General features: G+C 35.1%; 5 protein-coding genes across 6 annotated transcripts; all 5 read right to left on the bottom strand.

Moving 5' to 3' along the window:
* Positions 1–2833: 2833 nt before the first annotated feature.
* On the bottom strand, positions 2834–3398 carry LOC126656852 (uncharacterized). The gene is made up of 2 exons (XM_050351475.1): positions 3176–3398; positions 2834–3132 (listed from the first exon to the last, which is right to left on the bottom strand). Exons 1-2 carry the CDS (start codon positions 3396–3398, stop codon positions 2834–2836), a joined length of 522 nt encoding a protein of 173 aa, XP_050207432.1.
* A 48-nt stretch (positions 3399–3446) lies between these two features.
* LOC126656851 (uncharacterized) lies at positions 3447–4208 on the bottom strand. Its single transcript, XM_050351474.1, has 2 exons — positions 3768–4208; positions 3447–3722 (listed from the first exon to the last, which is right to left on the bottom strand). Exons 1-2 carry the CDS (start codon positions 4206–4208, stop codon positions 3447–3449), a joined length of 717 nt encoding a protein of 238 aa, XP_050207431.1.
* A 374-nt stretch (positions 4209–4582) lies between these two features.
* LOC126656850 (uncharacterized) lies at positions 4583–5470 on the bottom strand. Its single transcript, XM_050351473.1, has 2 exons — positions 4864–5470; positions 4583–4707 (listed from the first exon to the last, which is right to left on the bottom strand). The coding sequence occupies exons 1-2, from the start codon at positions 5468–5470 to the stop codon at positions 4583–4585; spliced, it is 732 nt and encodes a 243-aa protein (XP_050207430.1).
* A 57-nt stretch (positions 5471–5527) lies between these two features.
* Positions 5528–7128, bottom strand: LOC126656849 (uncharacterized). The gene is made up of 2 exons (XM_050351472.1): positions 6529–7128; positions 5528–6445 (listed from the first exon to the last, which is right to left on the bottom strand). The coding sequence occupies exons 1-2, from the start codon at positions 7126–7128 to the stop codon at positions 5528–5530; spliced, it is 1518 nt and encodes a 505-aa protein (XP_050207429.1).
* A 1056-nt stretch (positions 7129–8184) lies between these two features.
* On the bottom strand, positions 8185–20154 carry LOC126655235 (protein TONSOKU). 2 transcript variants are annotated; one of them, XM_050349307.2, is made up of 20 exons: positions 19760–20154; positions 17889–18686; positions 17083–17259; positions 16750–16841; positions 15484–15582; positions 14789–15261; positions 14673–14710; positions 14332–14571; positions 13204–13351; positions 12670–12786; positions 12183–12283; positions 11951–12071; positions 11688–11797; positions 10959–11070; positions 10643–10747; positions 10498–10564; positions 10273–10393; positions 9981–10154; positions 9015–9132; positions 8185–8929 (listed from the first exon to the last, which is right to left on the bottom strand). In XM_050349307.2, the coding sequence occupies exons 1-20, from the start codon at positions 20033–20035 to the stop codon at positions 8424–8426; spliced, it is 3993 nt and encodes a 1330-aa protein (XP_050205264.1). In that variant the 5' UTR covers positions 20036–20154; the 3' UTR covers positions 8185–8423. The 2 variants fall into 2 exon arrangements, with proteins under 2 accessions (XP_050205264.1, XP_050205266.1); XM_050349309.1 differs by having other exon boundaries at positions 17889–18697; positions 19760–19851.
* Positions 20155–20570: the final 416 nt, after the last annotated feature.

The following is a 20570-nucleotide window of genomic DNA, read 5'->3' as shown; positions in this document are numbered from 1 at the left end:
ATTGTAGTACTGGATGTGTCATGAATTTATTGAACGCGTAGCATATAAACTATACATAAAGCATACCAAATTACATCAAAAATGTGTTATTAAATACCAAAAATATATAAAAGGTATACTAATAGTATTTAAATTAAGTACAACAAAACTACTTTATATCCAAATTATATTAAAAGTGTGATACTATATAATAAAAGTATATAAAAAGTAATATGAAACATAATTATTTTGGATATGTGTGGTACACACAAAGTATACAACAATTGTTTCAGAATTCTGCTGCAATGCTTCTTCTTCAACAGAACATTTCAAATCCCTATAGATTCTAAAGTTTGAAGACATGTCAATGTGGTCATCTTTTATAATTGAAGAAATTCTTCTTCATCTTTAAAATCTTCATTTGCATAAGAATTTTACTATTCGCCGGCCCTTTTTACTTAACACTGCCCCTACAAAAGATATTTTCGCCCTTCTAGTAAAACCAAAACCAAAAACTTCTCTCAACTCATTCGAACAAATACGTAAAAAGTCTATTAAAATGACGGACAACGATTACAATTTGTCGGATAACGATTATCGACGTTCGAAAACAAGTTTTTTCGGCTTTTCCGGAATAAAAAAACGGTTTTTTATTTTTATTTTTCTGAATTGTCCCTCCACAACAAGGGAAGCCCCTCCACAAGAAGGGACTTCCCATATGGGAAGTCACTTCTCAAGAAGGGACGTTTGAGAAGGACTTCCCATATGGGAAGTCCTTTCTTGTGAAGGGACGTCCCGGAGGACGTCCCCCTTTCTACCGGCGGCGGCGAACAATATCGCCGCCTGCAGTATATTTATTAAAAAAATGTGTTAAATTTTATAAATTGTTAAACGTAATTATTTATGTTGTGCAGGTTCATTTAGAAGATTTTGGCGGTGACAGAATTGATTACAGCGATCGATTTTTTTTTCAGAACAAGGGTTTGAGATGTGCTCGGGGTGAGCGTTACAAAGGTTCGGTCACAGATTCTGATTCAGCCGTACGAAAAAATATTAAGCCATATTACTAATATTCAGTAAATATTAAATCGATTAAGTTTCTAAAATAACTAAAATTACAAAAAAAATTAATTATACATTTTAAAAAAAAAACTCGGCTGCGACGTTTCTGGTCGCAGTCGGAAACAGCCTCTTGAAGGAGGACAGCCATGTAGAATATGGTTTTAGTTTGAATGGATTGAGAGGTTTTAGTTTTGTATAGAAATAGGGAAAAGGGTAAAAGGGTAAAGTGTAGGGACGGTGGGTAGTAATCCAGTTTGCATAAATGTCCATCATTAAACACACTTCATATCTCAAAATGTCCCAATTAGAAATGAAATTCATGAAAAAGAGCGCAAGATACCAAATAGTTTAGAACTAAAGCATAGTTTGTACAAAATCACATGAGTACCATTTTCCAACCTCGTTCATAAGAAACTCATCTTTCAGTCACTTTTTGAACTAAAAATAACATAGCAATAGAACTATCATTTGATTTGGCTAAGTAAAAATCTCATTTTGTAGGTAAAAGTTAGCAATTTGTGGTAGCACTATATAAAATAATTTTGCTATTTATTTAAATATAAAATTTGTATACTTTTGATATACTATTTGTATACTTTTGGTGAAAAAATATTATGAAACAAATCTTGTACAAAATAACTTGATACCTCCAACAAAATCATCATACCATGTAAGGATATAGAAAAGCAGCATTTAAAGCAACAAATTATAGAAGAATTTTGAAAGAAGACAACAAGAAATAGAAGAAATGAAAATATCCAGGTTTAATGATTAAACTCTTTATCCACAATTCTATTTTCTGCAAATTAAAAGGTTCACATATGAAACAAGGTAGATCTTATCAAAGAAGTAGCAAAAACAACATCAGTTCAAGTTGGACCGTTTCTTCCGACCTATTGTTGCCTAGGTCGGCTTCTCCGATTTGCTGCCGCCTCCTCCAATTTTTTGTCGTCTCCTCCGATTTGCTGCCGTCTCTATCGATGTTCTTTGTCTTGAGAGAAAACGCGATTTGTGATGAGAATCACAAATCACGTGCTGGGTGCAAACTTTTCTCATAAATCACGTACAAAAACAGGTTTTCTTATTCAAAAAGTGTTGTCCTAAAAAAAATAGAAATGTGTTCGTATTTTTGATACTATTTTGAGCAAATTGGGTATTTTCAACTTAATCCAAGAAATAAAGAGGAAGAGAAAAAAGATGGAGAAAAGGCAGGAGAGAGAAAGAGTAGTACACAAAGTACTTTTCTTAAAAAAATAGGTATTAATATAACAAAACAGATTTTAGAGTAACATATAGGAATTTTAAACACCGAGTATTTTTCTGACTTTTTTAGCAAATGAGATATGAATTACAATTATTGTTAAAAATGGAGTATTTATTATAAATTTTTCAAAAAGTTAAAAATTATTTAAAAGTTCGTATTTACAAATTATCAGCAATATGCATGTTTTTTTTTTTGGTAAGAAATAACCAAAAGCTCTATTGATGAAAACCAAAAGAGGGACAAACAAGACTTCCCTTTACAAGCCAAAGGAAAGCCAGCACCACAACCTCAAGCTCCCCTATTACAAAAGCCTCAGGGAAAGCAACAAACAACAAAAAAAGGCAAACTGAACAAGAGGATCTCCAAGACCTTGCTACATAAGCCTCAAGGCAAACAGAACCCTAGTCCAACCAACAAAACAACTAAGAAAGCAAAATAGAAAAGCCTGCTACAAAAGTCTCAGGATACTACAACACAAAGACACTAAACTACCCCTGTTACAAAAGCCTCAGGGGTATAAAGCAAGAACTATAATTGTTGTATATCATACATAATGCTATTAAAGGAAGTACTAGTGCTGTAACCATTGAACTTGTCAAGAAGAATGCTTCTAATTCTTTTCACAGCTTCAGCAGGCACACCATTCTCATTCAGAAAAATCTTCTTGTTTCTGGTGATCCAGATTATGTATAACTCTGCGAATGTTGGCTGAAAAACTTTTCCTAGTGCTCTTTCTGCTAAACCAACTGATAATTCTTCTCCAGGACCCAATGTTCTGATTGATTCTGCAAATGGCTCCCATGGCTTTCCAAATTTCAGTAGCAAAACTGCAGTTAAAAAAGCAATGTTCAATGCTTTCCTTTCCATTACTGCACAAAACACAATGGTCATCAGGAGTCACACCCCACCTTTTCAGTTTATCTTTGGTCTTGAGTCTGTTTTTTATAGCTAGCCAAAGAATAAAACTGTGTTTAGGAATAGAATTTTTTCCCCACACAATTTTAAACCAAGGCAAGCTATTATAGTCAGTCCTGTACACCTTCCAAGTTTTGCTGATAGAGAACTTATTATTCTTCAGAACATTCCACTTCATGCTGTCAACTATACCTTCTCTAAGTTTGTAATTCTGCTTAATGAACTCTCAAGCTTCTGAAGAGGCTTCATCAATGGGATCAGGAAAGTCCCACCTACTGTTCTTCCAAAGAGCAGCAATTTTGGAGTTTCTGGGGATATCAGAGTCTCTCATCTTGACTCTAGGAAACTTCTCCATAATTGTGCAGCCATTAATCCATGGATCATACCAAAATTCTGTTCCTGAGCCATTACCAATCTTGTAATCCAACACTTTCCTAACATCACTTCTAGTATTTAAGATTCCTCTCCAAATCCAACTAGATCTATCATTACACTTCAAGCTCTAGAAACTCCTATTCCTGATTTTATTGTTTTTGATCCATTTTACCCATATAGGATCAGGATAGTTGTAAATCTGCCAAACATGCTTAGTGATTGCAGCTTTATTCCAGATGTGGATATCCTTAACCCCTAATCCACCCTCAACTTTAAGCCTAGAAATTTCATCCCAAGAGACCATGGCATTATACTTGCCCTCATCTTTCCCTGTCCACAGAAACCTTGCACAGACTCTTTGAATATCTTTGCAAACACTCTTAGGAAGAAGCAGAATACATGCCCAGAAAATGTGCATACTCATGATCACATAATTAATCAGTTGAATCCTTCCATCATAGGATATAGCTTTACTGGTCCAGCTATGAATACTACTGGTGATCTTACTAATAATACCCTTACACTCCTCTTTAGTCAATCTAGCAGATATGAGAGGGATACCAAGATACATCATAGGCAGGTTCCCTTCTTTAAAATTCAGAATTCTTAGCATGTCATTTTTGATGTCATGGTCAACATTACAGCAGAATAATTGCTTTTATTAACATTAACACTAAGGCCAGAAGTATCTTTAAAACAGCAAAGGATATTCTTAAGATAAGAAATAGACTCCAGATCTCCATGGCAAAATAAAAGTAAGTCATCAGCAAAAATTAAGTGATTGAGCTTGAGTTTTTACAACCTAAGTGATACTGGAATTCATTGCTGGGATTAGACAGTAAGGTAGAGAGATAATTCATACAAAGAACAAAAATAAGGGGGGGGACATGGGATCCCCTCGTCTCAACCCTTTAGAGGATTTAAATTTATCACCTAAGCTTCCATTCCACATAACACTGAAGGTAGGAGTTCTAATGCAATTCATTACTAGGATGATGAACTCATTAGGAAAATTGAGGCCAATAAGCATTTCCTCCACAAAATCTCAAGAAATAGAATCATAGGCTTTCCTAAGGTCAATTTTAAGAAGACGCCTAGGAGGCCCAGTCTGCCTATGATAATTTTTGACAAGCTCATGTGCAAGCATAATATTATGAGCTATGGATCTTCTAGGAACAAAAGCAGATTGGTTTTAGGATATAATCTTAGTTAAAAGAGGACTCATCTGGAAGTAATAACTTTAGTAATCACTTTGTAAATAACATTACAACAAGCTATTGGTCTAAAATCATTTAGACTCTCATCATTCAGACTCTTAGGAATAACAGCGAGAGTAGTGCTATTAATAGAGTTCAGAATTTTACCATTTGTAAATGCCTCCCTCACAGCTTTAGTAAGATCCAGACTGATGATGTCCCAAGTATTTTTGTAGAAGAAACTATTGTACCCATCAGGCCCTGCAGCCTTATCAGACCCAATAGAGAAAACAGCTTGCTTTACTTCAGCTTCCATAACTTCCTTAACAAGAGAGTCACTATCCTCAGAAGGCAGCTTGCTATCAGCATTTATAATGCTATAATCAATATGCTTCATACCCTCATCAGTGTCATTGAAGAGCTTGGTATAAAAATTTGTCATCTCTTTGTGAATGTCTTTAGGAGTATGCACATAATTTCCATTCTCCAACTTCAAAACAGGGACATTGTTCATACTATTCCTCTGCTTAATAGAGTTGTGAAAGTACTTGGTGTTAGCATCTCCAAGCTTAAGCCAGTTAACTCTTGACTTTTGTTTCAAGTAACTTTCCTCACATCTCAACAAGTATCTGAAATGAATAGACATTGCTTTCTCTTCACATAACAGGTACTCATTCATAGGGTCCAGCTACAAATCTTTTTGAACTCTATCAAGTCTTTCTCTCTGCTTGATAACTCACTGAGAAATCTCAGAATAATGCTTCCTATTAAGGTTCCTCAATCTGTAACTTATAGCTCTCAGCTTTTTGACAATTCCATACATGGTGAAACCATTGACTTTCTTATTCCATTCATCCATCACTATCTCTCTGAACTCATGATTAGAAGTCCAGTAATTGAAGAATTTGAAGTTCTTCTTAATGCTACTATCTCCTCTCTCCTGAATTTTCATCAAAATAGGACTATGGTCAGAAAGATAACAAGGCAGAACTTCATAATAAGAATTCTGCATCTCTTCATTGAGGCCATTAGATAGAACTCTGTCCAACTTTCTCCAAACTCTGTTGTCATCCATCTGGTTATTATTCCAGGTAAACCAACAACTAGAACTTCTCATCTCATTCAAACCAGCTGAAGACAAACCATTAACCATTTCCAGAGCATGATTATTATCCAGTTCATTCCCACTAAGTCTATCTCTATCTCCCATAACTGCATTAAAATCACCCTGGACAATCCAGTTACCATCAACACTTCTAGCAAAATCAGCAAGCTCAGTCCACATTCTTTGCCTATCATTAATACAACTAGCACCATAGAGGAGAGTCCATTTGAAACTACACCCCCCCCCCCCCCTTAAATTAATATCACAATGAATCAATTGATCAGTAAATCTAATAGGGTTAACTTTAGCTTTACTATCATCATACATGATACACATTCTCCCATTATCACTAAATTCATAATTATCAATCAACTTCCAATTCCTCATATTTAAGTTTTTCCAAACTTTATCCTTATTACTAGCTCTAACTCTAGTCTCAAGGATACCAGCAACAACCACATTATTTTTACCAAGCAGGTGGTTAACTTCTGCTTGTTTCAGGGGTTCATTAAGCCCCCTGATGTTCCAGCTGAGCAAAATTATTTCCCTCTATCAAGAGGTTTTACAATCCTCTTGTTGGGCATTCTATTATTCAAGTTCATATTCAGATTTGTTGGATTACTTCTATTTACAGTCTGGGTGCTTCCTCCTCCTCCTTTTTCCTTAAACAAATTCCTGTTTTTCTTCTTGTTGGTGACAAGCTGAAAATCTTCCTCATGAGGACTAGGAGTGTTCTCTGGGGTTACAACTGCAGCTATAGCCTCTTCCTCCAGAGGTCCAAGAGTGTCATCTGGAATAACAACTGTTTCTATAATCTCTTTTTCTGTAACTTTGTTCTCTTCCACAGTAGACCCTTTAGTAATGTTAACAGCTTCTTCTATATCTTTCTTGGCCAACCATACGTGCTTGGTTACACAATTCCTGTGACCTAGCTTGTTGCAAACCTCACAAACAACAGGTTTCCATTCATATTCTACCATCTGAGTGTGTTGAATCCCTTCCCCATCTTCTATAATCACCACATCAGGGAATATGCCTTTCAATTTCATATCAATGAGAACTCTGGCATATGCCAATCTAGATCTTTCTCTGGTGCATCTATCAGCAAATAATGGTTTCCCTAAAAAGCTAGCTATAGCGCTCAGAGAATTAGGATTCCAGAACTCCCATAGGAGCATAGGGAATTTAACCCAGACAAGAATCGAAGCAACTTCAACTACATCAAATGACATATTCTTCGTCTATTCCTATAGGATCAATGGGTGCTTATCGAAAGTAATAGGCCCATCTGCCATAGCACTCATCTTTCCATCTTCTGAATCAAAAACAAACACAAACAGATTAGGTTTAACCTGATGGAAATCCACCATACCCATCTTCTCCCATCTATTTTTAATGAAGTTCTGTAACTTGTAAAATCTAGGCGTCACCCCATAGACACTCCCAATGATTGCAAATTGCCATCGTTCCTCTTCTATTAGGGTATCCATATTATCAATTTTAGCTATACGCATTCCATTATTTACCACAGGGGGAATGTACTTCAAGGAGTTTGAGCCTGAATCCTTGCTTCTGTTCGATTTTACCAGATCCACTCATTTCTTCTTTTTATCTTCTTCCCCAACTGGGTTTTCCACAGATGTCTCTGCAGGTTTCCCCAAATCATCTTCAACTATCTTCTCAGTGACCCTGTCTTCAATCAAATTCTTCCCAGTACTTTCATTAGAACCTTCATTAGTATTGTCATCCTTACTCAACACTTCTTTAGCATTATCGTCTTTCTTCTGGATCGGCTTCTTCCCCTGTTTCTTCGCCATTGGAGAAGGCGTGAAATACCAAGCTATCGTGCGCCCAGAGAAAACCTTATAAGTGTATTTTGTTTACGATATGCATGTTTTATATTGCATTATTTACATTTTAAAGGTTCTGATGTTACATATAATTGAGTATGCTCTAGTTATTTTTTTCATTTGTTGATGGATTATGCAATTTCTGTTTACTATGAACATGGAAGAATATGTGTATGCCACAAGTGAAGTAATTGTGCATAATTTTTAAGTTACGAAGGCTACTCAATACAAAAATCGTGTATAATTGTATGAAAAAATAAAAGTTAATGAGTAAATTACAGTGCATTAAGATGTGAAGATAATGTGGATTGAAAAAGAATTATACTAGCACATCAGCCAATTAAAATAAATGTGTATCAATTTACAAAAGTTTGATAAATTGTGTATTGAATTGTGAAAATAAAAATTTAGTGGTTAAATTACAGGACCACAATTAGATAATAAAATTAGCCATTTCTATTAACAAAGGGTGCAATACGAAACAGCAAGATCTACCTCTGTAAATTAAAAATTCTCAACAAAATGTAAGTTTCATGTTATAAATACGAAGCACTACATTTAACATACACGTACGATTCTTTAGTTGTATATAATTATAATAACAATTGCATAGTATGATTAAGAAATACCTTGCAAAAAGAGAAGCTTCAGCATGAGTTATATAGTAGAGCAAGTAATTAATCCTTTGTGCAGCAGGGTTTTGCGGTGCAACACTTATTTTGTGGTGTTGAGAAATGGATGATCGCGTCCTTAATGTGCTTCCAAGCTAAATCAGGTGTTGATCTAGATGACCAAGCAGTGTAAAGCTCTTCCGCGATTAAATTCGAGAAACCATTATTGCTTAGATCCAAAAACTTCAACTGCTTTGCCATGCCAATGGCAGCTGCAAGTTGTTGAATGAATCGACTCTCTAAAGAAGAATTCTTCTGACATGAGCTTGTGCAGCTGTCGTCAAACTCGTGACCTGCTTCTACCCTCGCTTGATTATCTTCACTGTCAGCAACTTCAAGCTCACTACAGTCGATGATGTTCCGAGCGCATAAAGCCTCCTGATCAATGTCAGCTTTCCAAGAATCAGATGTATTTAAATTGTCCTGTTTGGCTACTGAATCACATTGCATTGTATGTTTATCTTCCGGGTTGGTGTTATCAGTTAGATGGAGCTCTTCGAGATGGTGATTTTCTGCAAAAACAAATAAATAACAAATTAGCAACAAACATCTTGCAGGGGCGAGTAGGGAATGTTAATTTGGATTTTCTGTTAAAACCTGATAGTGTCTTAATCACTTGAAGAACTCCATTAAGCCCCAGCTGACATTTGTTTAGTATTAGAACCTTCAGGCAACATCTTGGATTCATAAGCAACGATGTTATTGCATTTGTACCCTGTCATGAAAACAATTTAGAAAGAGCACTACCATAACTATTCAGCCAATCAAAGAAATCAGAGAGTCCAAAGTGAGCATGAGTTATATTTGAAATCCTATTCAGCTTTTGCAAGCATTGTATGTGCTAGTGCCATCTGCAGCAACACGGTACAAAACTGCCCATGCATGCGTCCGACATTTCAGGTACATTTGCTACTGATTAATATATGATAAAAGGCCTCGCAAGGTACAATATTCTTCAATATTCCAGGTCAATGGAGGTTCACTACAAAATTGCGGTCTTCTTAGCAAAGATTTAGGCCTAGTAGCCAGATCCAGATAGTGTTAGAAGTTGGAACATAAAATTGAGAAACAAATTAGCAATACATTACAAATCTACAAGTGTTAGAACATAAATTCAAATTAACTTGAGTTCTTGTATCCACCAAAACCACATTAAATGTAAATCTATAAGAGTAGAATCCTGTACATATAATACAAGCAATTTTCTTTTTGTGATTGTTTCAAAAAATGATTTTTGAATCTGGTACAATTGAGTTCTACTTCCATTAGGAGAGTTGACGAGTGACTCCTATTTTCCCCAATTCAAAAATCTTGGCAGAAGGATTTATAAAAAGAAAACAATAGAGATTGACTGAACCAAATTCTTAAAATCAAATTGGAGGCTTGCTGACGACTATCCAAAAAAATATTAGTAAATTTCTTTTAAGGCGTATTTGTAGAAGCTTTAGGCTGTTCAGTCTCAAGTAAATGAATCGTCCAACAGAAACAAACAGAAACTACAAATATGTGGAATTTTTTAATCAACGAAAACTAAAGTTATCATAAACAGCTTAAAGAACAAACCTCTTGCAGAATAAGGTTTCCTTCAAGGCTTAGCTCAAGAATGCCACAGTTCAGAGTACTCCCAGTGTTAAGTTTATGAATATATGTGGCTGTTATTCCACAATGTGACAGGTCAAGTTTCATAAACTCCCGAGGCACACTGAGCAATGATTCAGTTAATTCAACAGCTCCATCCTAAAATGAACAGATTTTTTCCACTTATAAATTACAGAAAAAATGCCAAAGCTGAATGCAGAAATTCCATAAAGTATGCAAGTCGCAAAAGAAAGTAGAACTGTAAAATTCTACTTACAGTTCCTATGCCAGTGCTTCCCAGCATTAGTCGTGACAAGCATGACACTTTAGCAAGTTGGCAAAGGCTATCAGTTACAGCTCTGTTTATCTTAAGCCCATTCAGATTCAGCTCTGCAAAACTATATAAAAAAATTCAATTGCATATCAAACTTATAATTTACAAACAATTTGGAACGCATGCTGAGATATCAATGAAAGTATATTGAGTGGTACTGTTAAAAACCTTTTGACGGTCACAAGTTTAGCCAACAGATTAACAATAGCATTTCCAGATATCTGGTTATTATGTCCTGCAATGTCAGAGTTAATCAAGCACAGAAGTAATGTCAAGCCCGTCATTCATTTATTTGCTTTTTTTTCAAGTGTACCTATAGAGAGTTGTGCCAAGACTGAGCCAGAATTTAGAGAATTGGCAACCTTTTGAATTGTTCTAGATGTTATGGAACATCGCTCTATATTCAAACTGTAAAGGGCTACATAAGAAAGAGCATCATTAATCAGAAGAAATGGAAAGATAGCTGAGAACACAAGCATTAAAACCTCAAATGCACAAAAATATTAACAAAGACATTCATAAGGCTGTGACCATCTCAGTAAATCAAACAAAGATATAGAGAAGCTGTTTAAATTCATTCAATTTAAAGCTTGAAGTTACATGATTGAGCAGCAAGGATATAGTTTTACCTTTACACTTCTCCAATATAGTTGAAAGATAAGATCCGCATGCATCGGTGAGACGGTTTCCAGAGATATTAAGTACCTCTAGCCGAGAAAAGAGTGCAGGGCATTCACATATCTAAAAGTTAAAAGTAGAAATGATCATTAAGAGCCGGATGAGAGGACATCAGCCAATGTCTTTATGCAATTTAAAACAAATAGCACATTCTCAAGTACTTAGAATCCTTATCAAAATAGATATGACGATTTATTACAGAGGATTAGCATCTTTCTCAAACATTTATTCCAAGCAATATATCTTTATAATGTCAAAAGTATTGCAAGCAGAAATGGGTTATAATGTCAAAAGTATTGCAAGCAGAAATGTGGAGAAAGGATTCCATTATATCACAGATTAAATAATCATATGATGAATACAATGTATTTTCAACAATTAATTTGGTGGTAGTCACATTCTAGCAGTACACTCACTAACAGGATGTGTTTGTCGAGCATGTTAAGATTGTATATTTGCTCAATAATACAAAAATTTCCAGCAGCAAATATTGAATAAGCAAAAAAAAAAAACATTAGACAGACAAAGACAACAGATTCGTAGTTTATGTTGCAAGCAAAATACTAAGCAGGATAATCTATAAACAAATAGCAGGCTGCAAAATAGAGAAAATAAAAAATTTGAAACTATTGACATCTATAATTGAAAACAATAACCGGCAACAGCTTCAGTATATAAACCTGGAACAAAGCAGTTGGACCAAATCGATTGCAATGCAGATCCAAAGTCAAGTCACCATACTTTTGGCCTGATATGAAGAACTGTTGAAGTTTCTCTATCGTTCCATTTCCTGGTAGACAATAACAAAAAGCATTAAAGATGAACCAAAAAACAACGCAATTGTCACTCAAAAGTAAAAGGGAATGCTAAACAAACAATTTGTTTTGTACTTCACACAAATTTGAATAAGTTAAACTAAATATCTAGAGTCAGATGCCATTACCTAATAGATTATGAGAGAGGTTGAGCATGGCAACTGTTTTATGAGTGTTCAGGGCATTCAGCAGTGGCGTTATTGATATATCTTGCAGTTCACAGTCTGATGCATCAATTTCATCTTCAACCTGGGAGAATAAAATTTTACTAATAAAGAAGAATCTTAAGAACATTGCCCTCTGAGAAAACTAAAACCTATCCTGCCACTAATCTGCACATATGGGGAAAAAAATTACTACCTCTGAAATGTATAGCTTTTTAAGCAACTTCATATTGGGTGTCTCAAGTAATTCCTCACAGAAATCAATGTAAAGTTTCATCAGGCGCTTTTGAACCCATCCTGTCAAAAGGATGAAAACAATTGTCTGAAGAGTGAAAAAAAAGAACTTGGAAAAGAAAGAACACATGTTATGTGCCAAATTAGAAGAAGAGAATTGGTTGCATGACTGCACAAATTGGTTATAAAATCTATTATACATCTGAAAATATTCAATATGTAAGAGCATGAAGATTTAGTTGACGTTTAAAAAATGGTGACTTGATGTGGCAAGGACGTAGTTTCGTTTCACTTTCACTGAGAGATTGAAGTAATTGAGATCCAGAGAAGCACCGGAGACTAATTCTCCATAACAGTAGATAAGCTTCCAGCAGATAATAAGAAAAAGAAAGATAATATATAAAATATCATTTAACTTCCAAGAACAGAAACTAAATTCCAAAACATACCGTTAATAGAAACTTCAATCATGATATTTCCTAGATGATCCTCCAAAACTTCAAATGCTTCCCAGGATTGTAAAACTTTTTCAGCATATTTCATATGCTCAATGATGGGCAAGAGACCTAACGAGATGAATGGCACACATTATTCAAAATGATGAAACCAAATAAGGAGACAAAATAACAGAGAAGCTAATAGCAGAAAAATGAAAATGAAGCATGTAGAACAGAAAAATAATGACCTATCAACTCTGCACTTCTTGACGTGATTTGCATTGTTTCAGACAAGTAAGTTTTAGTTAACAAAGTAAAACCTAACATGTAGTATGGTAAGGTAGGTATACTTAATATGCAGAAAAATAGGGGAACTTCAGTTTGCAATTAAAAATTATGTGATCAGCCATAAGAACCAAGGTAGTCCATCCATTAAAATGTACAAACTCTCTTGGTAATGTTTGATTAGCTAATGAGCAGCTACACAATAGTTTTGTATGAACAGGATGGGGTAACAAAAAGTTAAAATTTAACTGTTGTTCTCACCCTTTGATCTCGTCTCTGTGGGAAGCCTCAAATAATATAAACAAGCTAGTTCTACCTTTATAGACTCGATGCTCAATTCGTTAACAGCAGAATATAGGCCCCCTTCAACATGTATCACAATGTTGTCAATTTTAAATGTGATGCATCGCTGCAAGTAAGACAAGAGACCAAACATTAGCAAAATATGTTGACATCAACAAAATTCAGATGGCTGAAGCACAACAATATATTTGAAAATAGTCTCAATGATAATGCCACTGAACAATTCAAATCACCCTACTCTAGTGACATCTTAAAGGGCTGGAACCTGTAGAGAGAAAAGGTTATAGATTTCAGACCTAAGAGCAGTACACTGAGCTCATGAAGACCTGACAGTGGCTGGAAGAGTAAGAAACTTGAAAGAGACGTGAATTAGAATACAAAATTCATAGGATTTTACACTTTAAACCAGTAGGCCATTATAATACTGTTATCAGCCATTGAGAGTGTGAACCCCTGGATAAAGGTTTCTATCCACTACTTACCAGAGCTAATAATTACAACCCCCTTGGACTTTCTCCAAATAAGAACAATTATTAATAGATAACTGCCATTCTTTTGAAAGAAGGGTGTCTATACAAGGACAATTAATACTATGTATTACTACCTAATCCCTTCGAACTTGTTTGATAAATATGTATCCACGTAAACTTAAATACACGTCAGTAACTTTGTGTGTGGATGTGAAAGTGCCTCTGTGCTTTCCTAATGGTTGCAAATCTAACAAAAAAAAAGTTCAGTTGTAGATTAGAATAACTGGAGATTCTAGCAGATGTCCCAAGTACAAAATTAAATTCAGGCCCTAATAAAAGTGCAGTAGGTATTATAGGTCTTATTAATTACAAATCTGTTTATCGGGTACCAAAACCTGAAATATTAAATAGGACAGCGTTAGCAGATAGAGATTTCACAGGGACCAGTTTCATGAGCATGCATATATATACAATCACAAAATAGGTGTAATCAAAACTTACGCATTGCATAAAACAGTTGAGCGCGCATATTGGACAACACCAAGAACCAACAGAAAGATACTAAGGCAAGAACTGCAAAATAAATAATTTACACAAGCAATAAATTATCACTGACTTTGTTGTCGTCAGCAAAATTATGCAACTTGAGACAGTCAGCTTTATATTTGTCCCTTTGACTTCCAGAGAGATCCATATTATCCGATACTAAAGCAACTTCATCAGTAGTCAATGATCTTCCAAAAACTTGTCCACTTTGAGTTACTGTTTTGAGAGATTTACAGGAGCAGCTGCTTTCTTCAATATTAACAGGGCCGGAAGAACTGGTAGCGCACTTGGACGTAGGCCTTGAAATATCCTATCAAATCAAAAATGTTGAGCTTTAGGCAATTACGCTTCATATCCACCAGCGGGAAACTTACTTACGGTGCCTCGTTAAGATGTTTGTACAGAACATACCTGACATTTGGGTGCAGATCTATCATTTTCCCCCCTAACTGCAAGAAAATAACAAATAAAATTTAATGCAACAGAACTTGATATCTAGATGTCAAATAAGTTAATTAATAACCCACATCCATCAGAAGTAGCAACATCCTCCACCATGTGTTTATCAAACCTTCCATCCAACTTCTCCTCATCATCCATTTCACCTTCATCATCTGAAATGACAACTCGGGCACGTTTACGACCAACAACTCTCTCCTGATTACTAGTCTTATTCAAGCGTTTGGGAGAAGTTACAGCCAGCTTATCAGAAGTATTGCGGTTTTGTACACACGCTGTATTTTTTCTAGATGCCCGTTTACTGGACTGCATGAATGAAATCAAAGGTAAATCATCATTTGACTCTTCAACCGCTAAAGGCTTTGATTTTCTGGCATCAGATCTGTTAATCTTTGGGGAGTGGGATGCATTAGGTGTGATATCTGACAGATCATCATCCCCATCTGTATCAGTCTCAGAGCAGCAATCCCTTGCTAGATTCTTTGTTTCAAGCTCCCTTCTTTTTTCATGTTTCAAGTTGCTAATTTCAAGCTGCAGCCTCCTGAATGATAAAGTCTGTATTTTAGCAATAACAATTGTCTATGCCAATGGTAAAGTCTGTATAAAATCATCACATCAGTTGCTTTTTTTAAAAATATTAATTGTGAACCATCAAGTTTCTCTTACAAGCTTTCTTTAACTTCCAAGCTCATATTGTCTAGTTCAAGCGAATTGCTATCAGCAATTCTAATTGGATGAGAGGTATTCAATAATCCAGATTTACCTGGCCTCTTCAACATTATCAAATCTTATCATGTTGCTGTAGTGCATGTTTTCTAGTGCTGAAAGCTGAATGTGGGGCAGATTAGCTTTAACTGCAATCCTGCAAAATAGAAAGAACAAACAATCACACTTAGCTAATTATACTTTAAAGATCAAAGAAAAAAGTATTACTAATAGTAATTCAAGAATTTAAAATTATTATTGCGAGGAAGACAAGATATATAAATTTGTATCTGTTTTCCTTTGGTTATTCTCGATTGTATAATTATAACAAAATAGGAGCACACCTTTTGCCAAAAAATTATTCAATTACAAAGGATGGCGTATTTGTAAACAAATGATATTGAGGCTCGTACAACTGGTAAAATATAACCAGAGAAAACCGAAAAAGATTCATGGAAGCAAAGTATCTTGGATCAATCATTGCCATGAACCAAGAAGGTAATGCATCACTTTGAGGTATCTCATCAGATCAGGGCGATTAAGTCCAAGGAAAGACAATTTTTGCATGGTTTTTCACAAAGCCGCCATCCATTTATAGTGACCATATGGAAAGCCAAAGAATTTAACTTTTGAGAACATGGAAAAAGCAAAAACAACTAAGAAGCAACGGAAAAAAATTTGATTCTAACATATGATGAACACAACATACAAGACAACCATGTATGTCATATGATAATTATGATCTTATGCTATATAGTCTTCAGCCACATGCTTCCCACCAATAAGCATAACCTTGTAATTCTTAATTGCAAAATCATCACCACAAACAGAAATGCTCAATATGTATGCTGCCATTTAACTCACATGAGGATGAGTACATGTTTGACTATTGCAAAACTTTGTATAGCATTTATGACAAATACCATACTCTCGTTCCCAGACAAATATAGCTTCTACTGAAAGAAACTAAACTCTCTGGAAAATCATTTCTCGTTTCAAACACACCCATGATGATCTAATTTTTTATAAAAGTGACGAGGAAAAATTCAACCAGGAAATCAAGTTTGCAGATGACAATCCAAATGGTGTTGCATCTCTCAAACTAGCCACGCCCACTCAGCTTCATGCATGGAAAAGTACAAAGTCATCTCTATCATGTGCTAAATCTTACTTGAATAACACAATTTGTACTTTAGCTTCATTGGTAAAAGAAACAAAACTATTTAAGTCAAAAGCTCACACTTTTGGGATCTCATTCACAATTTTGTAATCATCTAATGAAAGGAAATGGCATCCAAATAAATTGAAGTACAGAAGCAACTACCTGTAGCAGTCCTCAAAAGCTTTCAATGCTCCCACCCAATCATCAGTACAGTCCAACACATCACCCATGCTTAATTTAGCTAATGCTTGACCCTGAAATCAATATCAATCAAAAGTAAGTCATCGGCAATAAAAAAATCGTAAACAGTCACCAAGTCCAACACTATTTCTATTCCAAGTTACCCAACTAACTTATACGTGCCTTGAATCTGAGTTTGTTGATGATGAACATAAAAGAACATCAAAAGACAACAACTATCCTGAAGTTTAAATAATTGGTCTCTATGAAGAAAAGAAACTTAATTTGAGTAGACTTAATAACCAACAAACTTACTTCCAAGTTGGCAATTGAGGTGTGTGTCTCCCAGCTTCTGGTAATCCATTTAATGGCTTTATCAAAGCTTCTTCGTTTGAGGTATGATTCTCCAAGGACCAGAAATGAATCACCCAACTTTTCTTTGTCACAAAGTTGTCGTGCTATTTTCTTTTTCCATTTTGCATATTTTCCATGCTGCAAATATCACAAAATATGCACTGCTTTAGATGCATAAATAGGTTCGAGCTCCATCAATAAATTTTGAAAGCCGCATACAATTAAGATATACTGCCGCGATCATGTGTGGACGACTTATTTTTATATCAACTATCAAACTTAAACAATCAAGGAGGGGAGTTATTAAGCATAAGCAATCCAAAAAAAAATTAATTTAAACAAACACCATAAGAACCTCCCTTTTTGAAAAAACATCTAGTCCATCTTCATAAGTTTGTTTAATAAATCACCAATTATTCAATTGAGACTAAATTATAAAATAACAAGACTGAAACACATGATACCGTAATATTAAAAAATTGAATAGTCTTCAATAATAAGACGATTATAACCACAGTTGTTTAGAATAGCAAGATATTTGATGATTGACTAGTCAAATATACCTGACCGAAAAAAATAGTGTTAAGAAATTAGAAATGTTTTGATAAAAGAATACTAAGGACTAGGTTAATAATATTGTAGTGCACCAAGCTCTCTAATAAATTCTAAGTGTTTTAATTTTTTTTGCTGAAACAGTACACTGAATTACAACTTGATGTGACAAAGCAAATAAAACAAGATAAAATCCATACGGAACAGAAAAGTACCTCCTCCCACGCAAAAATCATGCTTGACTTCTCAATGAGACAATCAAGCAATTTATACTGCTCCCTCAAAAGTTTCCACCCACGTGATGCATCCATTTCATTTGCCCTATTTCTTGTTAACTTCTTCAGTTGCTGCTCTTCTTTCTTGAGTTCATCCAGAACCTTGATAGCTTTTTTTACAGTTTCAATATTTTCATTAATTTGTTTGGCTAAAGCATCTTCATCTTCCATGGATTTTGCTAGACTGAGTGCCCTCTGATAGCAACGAATTGCATCCTCATACTTTTGAACCCTGTTATGCAACTCACCAAGATTAATATATCCTTTTGCCTCCCCTTGGAGATGCTCGATTCTCTTACAAATCATGATATCCTTCTCAATGTGTTCCCGAGCTTTAGTCCACTCCCTCCGCTCCATGTAAACATTTCCAAGATTGTGATGAAGTCTGCTTCGACCATCGTCATCTTCTCTGACCTCTTCTTCATCACAGATTTCTAGTCCTTTATTGAGGATTTTCTCAGCTTCTCCCAGATTATCAAGATCCTTTTGAAGCATTCCAATATTGTTATGTGCATCTATGTATTCTTTAAGGAAAGAAGATTTATTATCAGGTGGATTTTCCTTAAGATTTTGAGCAAGTTTCATTGCCGAATTAAAGTACTTTTTTGCATTTCTAACTGCACTATGGTCATCTTCAGATGTTAAAAATATATCATGATATGTGCGGCCTAGTTGAGTACTGGCTCTTTGCTGCTCAATGATGTCATCGGCATCCTTTGCAAGTTCCAGATGTTGTTTCTGCAACATTACTTCAATTCATAAAGTGAATACTCGCATCACTTTCAAATCTATCAATACAATAGAGTGAATACTCATATCTCTTTCAAATTTATTAGTATATGACAATTTCATGAAAAACAATGCCCCTTTTGCTAAACAAAACCAAGTACAAGGAGGTCATACATAATCAACTAAATCTTTTTCTTTATCATTTGCTTCCTCAATAAGAACACACTTCTGACAGATATCTTGCTCCTTGTATTACATGCATTAGACCAGTTCTCAAAAAAAAAAAATTGATGATAAACCAACTTCCAGAATCTGTTTCTTGAGACATCCTGGCATTGCTACTGCAAATTGAGCAAAGTAAAGCAGCAGCAGAGCCTAACAGACATCATTCGGTAGAATAATTCTTCATAATTCAAGACACAAACAAAAAAGAAAGCCAAAAACTCATTTATGCCCATTCTCCTATTAAACTCTCATTCTTATGATAATAAAAATATAAATTACTCAATAGCTTATTTGAAGACCAAATACGAAAAATAAAATAAAAAAGACATCAAGTATATCATAAGAATGTGTATCATTGTGTTCATTTCATTCATTCCAGTAAGCACGGTTACTTCAGTATAAACCAATTCCATAAAATTTCTCAGAGTTTATCTAAAATCCAAGCTTATAATCTTCAATATTGATAGATATCCATAATGTTTCATTACTTATTTCTACGTTATTGACCACACCCATGTCGAAACTGATAGAATTCGGAAGCAATGAGTTATAAACCAACAATACGTGGGTAACTATGGACACTTCATTCAATCAACATGTCCCAAAAACGCTTCAGACACAAAGTTAACTTTTTTTACATAGAAAACCCAAAAATATCACTATTTCTCTGTGTCCGTGTCCCGTGTCCCGTGCCCGTGCTACCTAAAGTAATTCAAAGTAATACCTAGTAACACTACAAGTTATGGTTCACTGTTTTAAATGAGATGCATTGTATCCAGATTTATTCCTAAAACGGCATAGTATCTTCTCATATTGTACAGCAAATTAGACAGAATCAAAGAATTGAAGAGCTAAACCTGATAAGCCAAAGCTTGTTGATGATCTTGAAGGCGAAGATAAATTTCACCAAGGGACTGACAAGTAGGCAACAAATGCTTCTCCGGTAAATACTTAGTGGAGATTTCATAATCAATTCTCAACCACTTAAGTGCCTCCACGTATTCGCCTCGGTTCTTGAGAATGTCTCCGATCACATTCGCCCAGCGAGCCTCCTCTGGCCGATTCCCTATTTCCTTTGCACTTCTATATGATTGTTTCGCCGTTGCTAATAGCTGTTTGTCGTCTTTTCCCATATTGATTGTCTTTTCAAACCATTTTGGGATTCTAGGGTTTATGTTTGCTTTCAATCGGAGAAAATGTTTTTGGTGCCAAAATGAATGTTTCCCGCCAAATTTATTATCCTTTACTCCCTTCGGCAAAGTTGTGTTCGGATAACCAATGGGAGTTGGTCCAAGTGGTAAGCGGCTTGGTATCGCTTAAGCAAGGTCTCGGGTTCGAGTCCTTGTGAATGCAGAAAATTCCCACTGGCAGACTCACCCACCATGCCAGGTGCGCGACGCGGATCGGATCCGGATTAGTCAGGGCGAAGCTTTGGAAACCGGATGAGCTTACCAAAAAAAAAAAAGTTGTATTCGGATAAATAACAGGATTAACCCATTTTAAAGTCCTTTAATATTATATTTGGTCCCTGAATTTCCATTTAATCTTAGCTAATCTCTTAATTTTATATTTTTTTATTTGATACTTTAATTTTGTATTTTTTATTTATTTGATCCCTGAACTTTTACTTTCTCAAATTTTCAAATAAATATTCGTTTGAAGACTTGA

This window comes from Mercurialis annua, linkage group LG7 (assembly GCF_937616625.2).
Source record: "Mercurialis annua linkage group LG7, ddMerAnnu1.2, whole genome shotgun sequence".
In the NCBI taxonomy this organism is placed as follows: Eukaryota; Viridiplantae; Streptophyta; class Magnoliopsida; order Malpighiales; family Euphorbiaceae; genus Mercurialis; species Mercurialis annua.
The sequence above is the reverse complement of the archived record's forward strand: the minus strand, read 5'-3'. Positions and strand labels throughout refer to the sequence as shown.